General features: G+C 38.9%; 1 protein-coding gene across 1 annotated transcript in view; it reads right to left on the reverse strand.

Moving 5' to 3' along the window:
- The window catches only part of LOC140135514 (putative N-acetylated-alpha-linked acidic dipeptidase), a 28824-nt gene extending 24262 nt beyond the window's left edge, over window positions 1-4562 (reverse strand). The window contains exons 1-4 of the mRNA XM_072157040.1: window positions 4370-4562; window positions 2960-3130; window positions 1619-1775; window positions 642-770 (exon numbers count right to left, since the gene is read on the reverse strand). Of these exons, the coding sequence (XP_072013141.1) occupies window positions 642-770; window positions 1619-1775; window positions 2960-3130; window positions 4370-4428 (516 nt within the window). The 5' untranslated portion in view covers window positions 4429-4562. The remainder of the gene's footprint in view (window positions 1-641; window positions 771-1618; window positions 1776-2959; window positions 3131-4369) is intronic.
- Window positions 4563-7142: the final 2580 nt, after the last annotated feature.

The raw sequence follows: 7142 nt of genomic DNA on the forward strand, positions 1-7142 counted from the left end.
TACTTGGTACAGCAGAGATACTAAAATAAATACCCGGGATCAATACACGTGAATGTGCTATGCACGATTTTGATATTCAGACGAAAATCTTTGGATACCGGGGTAGAAAATGATGAATATCTCCCGTAAATGATTTCGTCTGAAGAATCCAGATCTGGTTCCTTGCACTTGAATATACGTGTTGAACATATATGATAGTCGTTAGCTAGCGTCTTGAGAAAGAAGCTTGCGTCTTGACTCAAAAAATGACCAAAATTCTAATTTTATATTGCGTTGGTCCTGTATGGACTACAGCGCGTAGTAGGCTATATAGCTGCACTCACTACTCCCGTGGAGGCAGTATAAAAGTCGATGACCATTGAATGGCGTATGACAAGCTTACTCACGCACAGAGAAATCAATTACCCGGCTATTGTGAGTAGCCTTAGTCATGTCCCTCGGCTAATTATGCGTCTCAAAGGTCGGAACAAAATGGCCATGCGTGGCTGTGGATTCTACCTACCATGGCGATTTCTGCCATGAAGATATCGGGGCGATGACACTGTGTACTACGTCATGAGAATTCAAGCATTAGGTCCATAGCTGTCCATGGAGAGTTTGCAAATCTTGTTGAAAAATCAAATATGGGGGATGTTTCATACCTCTATTTCTCCTTGATAAGAGTAAGCATTAAATGGCGGCACGATGTTAGGATTGTCATCCTCCGGTCGTAGAATTTTCTCTTCCAGCGCTGAATGAAAGATTTCCGTTCCATTTTCCAATAAAGATACCTGCAAAAACAAAGCACGCAAGTCTTACAAGATGGACTTTCCTGAAAGACGTAAAAGTTGATTCAAATTGGTCTATCAGCTTATAGACCGAAGATGCGGGCAGTGCGAGCGGTAGCCCTCTCCTTTGGGTCGTTGTCGGGTAACCACGTAAAGATCACTTAAACAAACAAACAAGATTTTCTGATGTATTGCTATAAGGATTCGGTATAATAGGTTGGTGAAGCACAGTCTGACTACATGTTTCTGTGCAGAAATAAAATGTGCGTGGTTTAAGGAGGAAGGCCGGTTAGCTCGCCACTTTGTCTTTTAGAGTCCGTGTTTTCTATTTCTGGAGGTTCTACTTTAGCCCGAGGTACTCACACCTCCTTCACTAAGATTTCAACTGCCTTTTCCTCACGGAGACCTGTACTGAGGTCTACTGAACAAGTAGGGTCATAATGTTTCGGGCTATGTTGAACTGGCAAATTGTATGCAATCTATGAAAGGCTCTAGGATGCACGATTTTAAGCATATCGTTTCCTTGAAGCCCAGTCATGAAGACTCCTGTGGAGTTCCCAATCGCGCGTAAAAGAATGGTTGGGTCCGAAATTTACGTAATATGAGCAAGAATACACTTTTATATACATGTAGTTCTGCGGGGTCACAAATACGAGTAATACCCAGGGAGTAATGACTCCCAGCATACTCGGAGTCCGAGTTAAAGAAATCCGAGTTATAATAAGTCATTGCGAAATTTAAGTCCGTTGCGAAACAGTCACACTTCTGGTGGTTTAAAGTTTTGGACATATGAAAATGATACACCATGTACACTGTTATATTGTTGTCGTTTTTTTTTTGCATAATCTCACCTTATTCGGTAAATCAGGATTTGGATAGCTCAACATGACATTATAGGGAACCAGTTTAGCTGAATCAAGCCCTTGCTCCAACCATTTGTCTCGAACATATTCTGCCGTCTTGAGACCTTCTGGTGTTCCCGCCAAGTGTGGAACAGCAGACAAAACCCTACAGGATTGAGAATATCATGAGTTTGTACATGATTGCTTCATGATTGCTCTTCGTTCGGTTCCTTGGCACATCTATAGAGGTTATCCGTGCTCTATAAGCTGCGTATCCTACCAGCAACTGCTATACCTTGTTTAGGAAGTACATCATGCAGTTATTGTTAACTACATGTATGCACACAACACAGGGGCATTCACATAGGTAATTGACCCATACTAGTAGCGCTGTGCTGTGGGTATAGGAGATGGACTAGTTAGCGTCATATATCAAAAAGTATAAAAGCTCTGATTTTAGTACTTGCTCTATGTTTCAATTACTAATTATTCTTTTCAAAATATCTGAATTTTTAATCCGGTATAAGCTTTAATAACGGGGGAGCATGCATTTGTATGAGAAAGGAAATCTAGCATCTTATCCAAACTCCCGTGTTAAAATCCAATGCACATTTTGCTTCACCGGGCCGCCCTGACTTGGTCGCGTTTGGAAGAGAAGTGCCACCAAACCGTAATAGGTACAAATTTAGTACTTTCTGTCAATCAAGTATGGTTTATTTTCTACAATTATTAGCATAGTTCTTATAATAACGGTGGAGCGCCTTGATGAGTAAATGATAGCAAACCAGTGAAAAATCCCCAAAACTCAGTCAGTGGAGCTCCACCCGTACATGTCAATAGCGCCATTATCGATTGGATTAGTCGACCGTACGCGTAGCGGACAATTCGATCGCTCATTGGATTAATATTATCACGTCGTAAGAAATGTGCATTGGACCATCGATTACTATAATGGTTTAGTACTGCATATTTCGGTTTAATCTTCACTAAGCGGGTTTATGGCTGAAAAGGTCACGGTGAATTTGCCGTGGACAAAACTGCACTATGACCGGCATGTGCAACCATAACTGTTTCAAAATAGCCCGCCAAAGTCATGCAGGTAATTCTGTGGTCGTCAAAGTCATGCAGGTAACAATGTGGTCGTGCATTGAGTAAAATGGATAACCTCTATTGTTGTTCCAAATATGCAAAGATCTATTTTTTGCTCAGTGAAATTTATGGTGTTCTGATCGATCACTGATAAAGCCTTTAACATGTTTAAGGGATGAAAAACTTTCCCGATTCAGAGTGGAATGGATAGAAACGATGGCTACTATAGTACATGATTTTATTCATTAATTATTGACTTACTTCAAGTTTTCTTCGATATTTTTTGCACTAACAGATCGTATTAACAAATCGGCTATAGCAGTATCTTCCTTTGCATTTCCTTGACAGCGGTGTAAGAAGAACTCTACGCAATATCCAATGAGCACTGCAGAAATGATCACACCAATTAACAGTAGAGCTAAAAGGGTGTTTCTGAAACAGAGTAAAATTTTAAATTGCGACTTGTGAACAATCAACCAGGAAAGTGAGAGTGTCTAGAATCACCTCGCTGTTGTAATAAAAATTGATGGGGCCCTTTAAGGAATTGGATAGCAACGTTTGCACAGTATTTTTTGTGGGAACTGATATCAGTTCTGGATTTGAATGTCCTTCTGATATCAAATAATTATTGGCAAATTATTAAAATTGGATATTTTTGATATTTAACAGTCCTCGAAATCTAACATGTCTAATGATTATTCAATGATGTACTTATAGTGTATGTAGCTGGGGTTAAAAGCCGACCATCAATTGAAAATTTAGACCTTTCATATTGAAGATATACATCCCCAGACCTACTTTTTTGGTGTTTTTTGGGAAAAAATCTATATCTTCAATACGAAAAGTCAAACTTTTCATATGATGAGCGGCTTTTCAATAGAAAAGCCAAGAAATATTATTGTGTCCAACCATCTGCCATACAAAATACCTTTCACGAACGCACAATTTGTCTTCTCCCTGTGTTGTATCCAATACTGGCCCTGTTAGCTCTGCCATGATGGTTCATGCCCGGGCCTACTCCCTATTCCAGAAAAATACAGAACTAATTTTTTGAATAAAAAAAATATTATCCTGTTTTGCCACATGAAATATAGCTAAATCCTAATCCTTTAGTTAGTCTTAACTAGCAATAAAAGTCAAAATTTAATATATAGCCAATTTGTGGAAATAAGGGCCAAAAACATGCGTTTTAGGGTGTTTTCATATATGCTGTGACAATCAAGCCCAAAGACTTGTACCAGTACTAAGACTAATTTCAGTTTATGCATTCTAATTTTTGGAAAAGACATGTTTCATTCTATAACCAACCATTTATTAAAGTAACACCAAAAAAGTTAAAATTAGAGCAAAATTTGGGCATACTCCAGATTTTGAATGCTTAGACTTGTACTCTGATTTTTGTGACTCGATTGTCAGAAAACATGCCGAAATGCATGTTTTTGGCTCTTTTTTCAAGAAATTAGTAAAATGGTGAACTTTTTCTTTTATCTCCAGTTCGGACTGAATGAATGATTAGGATTGAGCTATGTTTCATTTGGTAGAACTTGATAATAATTTTTTAATCCCAAAAAATTAGTGCTGTATTTTTCTGGAATGGGGAGTATAGTTCATTCATGACATGACGTTTAAAGCGTTCATCAAAATGAGTGTCAAACTCTACAATTCACTTACCTTTTACGGCTGTAAGTTTTGTTCATTAAAGGCGTTTTATCGTCTGCTGTAACATCCATTCTTTCAGTTCACATGGAAAGTGGATGACCTACTTACTGCATGTATGGGAAGCCGGAAATGGATAGTACATGAGGCTACGTGCATATAAAACTGAGGCCAATTATGTGCTGCTCGATAAATTGCGAACCGAAAAACCTTACCATCATTCCATGCAATATTGTATATGTTCAAAGGTCATCATGTTAAGGTTATTAATTATTTTAAACTGTTGTGATTTGGTAGTTCACAGCATCTTACGAATGGTAGTGAGCTTTGGCAAAAACTGCACTGCTCAATTCATAGCGAGTGTGTAGAAGAATTGAAATATCACAGATATACTTTTATAGGTGTTGCGGTTCTTGAGTTATGTTGTAAAGAGGGCTGAAACAACAACACTTTTGTAAAACGCACATAACTCATTAACAACAATAAATTAAGCAAGTTTGCAAAGTATACGATTTGTAGAATGAACTTTTGCAAAACACCAATGTGTTAATTTTCAATAATATATGGATCTAGATAATGAAAATCGATTTTTAGGTTGCTTCGACCAACAATACCTCGTCTACCCTTAATGGTTCGATAAGCATATTGCATGTGTAAATATTTACGTTATCTTGATGTGATGCACTTTTAAGTGGCAGTGACCCGTAGTTTGCCCAATATTGTGATATAAAATTGGATCGATTGAGCCCATATTTATTGGTACGTCTCGTCCAATATTTTAAAACTCATAGCGAGACCAATAAATATTGGGCGTAGGCCTATGTTTTGTATCTAATATTTTTACACACTTGGACTCATCAAAACATAATAATATTAAATGCAGGTCATGGGCAAGGCCAATTGTTAAGCAACAATGTGTCGCAGATATTGACGTCGTTTTCATTTCCTGCTTGCCTTATCCAATGGCTTTGAATATCAATAAAAATTCCTTTGAAAAGGAATGGGCGCCCAATGGGAGCTTTGATGTGATGTGCTGCCGTTAAGATAACATTTTTTCTTTTAAACAATTGTAACATTCTCAACAAAACGATATAAGGTTGTCACCCGCCTTGCTACTTGGATGTAGGAACTCTTCCTGAGCATGCTGCCATTTAAACCATACAAGTTTTGAGGGCATTTGCATCGATTTGTGCCGATTTGCATCGATCAGCAGTAGATAGCATTGCTAATAAGTTATCAATGCCTCCATCTGCAGTAGATAGCATTGCTGGTGAGTCATCAGTGCATACTGTATATCAGCAGTAGATAGCATTGCTAGGTAGGTAAACAATGCCACCATCAGCAGTAGATGGCACTGTTAGTAAGTCATCGGTGCCTCCATCAGAAGATAGCTTTGCTAGTAAGTCATCAGTGCCTCCATCAACAGTAGATAGCATTGCTAGTAAGGCATCAGTGCCTCAATCAGCAATAGATAGCATTGCTAGTAAGTCATCAATGCCTCCATCCGCAGAAGAAAGCATTACTAGTATGTCATCAATGCCTCAATCAGCAGTAGATAGCATTGCTAGTAAGTCATCAATGCCTCCATCAGCAGTAGATAGCATTACTAGTAAGTCATCAATGCCTCCATCAGCAGTAGATAGCATTGCTAGTAAGTCATCAATGCCTCCATCCGCAGAAGAAAGCATTACTAGTATGTCATCAATGCCTCAATCAGCAGTAGATAGCATTGCTAGTAAGTCATCAATGCCTCCATCAGCAGTAGATAGCATTGCTGGTAAGTCATCAGTGCCTCCATCAGCAGTAGATAGCATTACTAGTATGTCATCAATGCCTCCATCAGCAATAGATAGCATTGTCACTAAGTCATCAATGCCTCGATCAGCAGTAGATAGCATAGCTAATAAATCATCAATGCCCCCATCCACAGAAGATAGCATTGCTAATAAGTTATCAATGCCTCAATCAGCAATAGATAGCATTGCTGGTAGGTCATCAATGCCTCCATCAGCAGTAGATAGCATTACTAGTATGTCATCAATGTCTCCATCAGCAGTAGATAGCATTGCTAGTATGTCATCAATGCCTCCATCAGCAGTAGATAGCATTGCTAGTAAGTCATCAATGCCTCAATCAGCAGTAGATAGCATTGCTAGTATGTCATCAATGCCTCCATCAGCAGTAGATAGCATTGCTAACAAGTCATCAATGCCTCCATCAGCAGTAGATAGCATTGCTAGTAAGTCATCAATGCCCCCATCAGCAGAAGATAGCATAGCTAGTAAGTCATTAATGCCCCTACCAGCAGTAGATAGCATTGCTATTAGGTCATCAATGCCTGCATCAGCAGTAGATAGCATTGCTAGTAAGTCATCAGTGCCTCCATCAGCTGTAGATATCATTGCTAATAAGTTATCAATGCCTCCATCAGCAGTAGATAGCATTGCTAGTAGGTCATCAGTGCCTCAATCAGCAGTAGATATCATTGTTAGTAAGTCATCAATGCCTCCATCAGCAATAGATAGCATTGCTGGTAAGTCATCAATGCCTCAATCAGCAGTAGATAGCATTCAACTAGTAGATAACATTTAGATTGCATTTAGTCAACTAGTAGATAGCATTGCTAGTAGGTCATCAATGCCTCCATCAGCAGTAGATAGCATTGCTAGTAGGTCATCAGTGCCTCAGTCAGCAGTAGATAACATTGTTAGTAAGTCATCAATGCCTCCATCAGCAGTAGATAGCATTGCTGGTAAGTCGTCAATGCCTCAATCAGCAGTAGATAGCA

The sequence above is a fragment of the Amphiura filiformis genome, chromosome 16, assembly GCF_039555335.1.
Source record: "Amphiura filiformis chromosome 16, Afil_fr2py, whole genome shotgun sequence".
NCBI classification, from domain to species: domain Eukaryota; kingdom Metazoa; phylum Echinodermata; class Ophiuroidea; order Amphilepidida; family Amphiuridae; genus Amphiura; species Amphiura filiformis.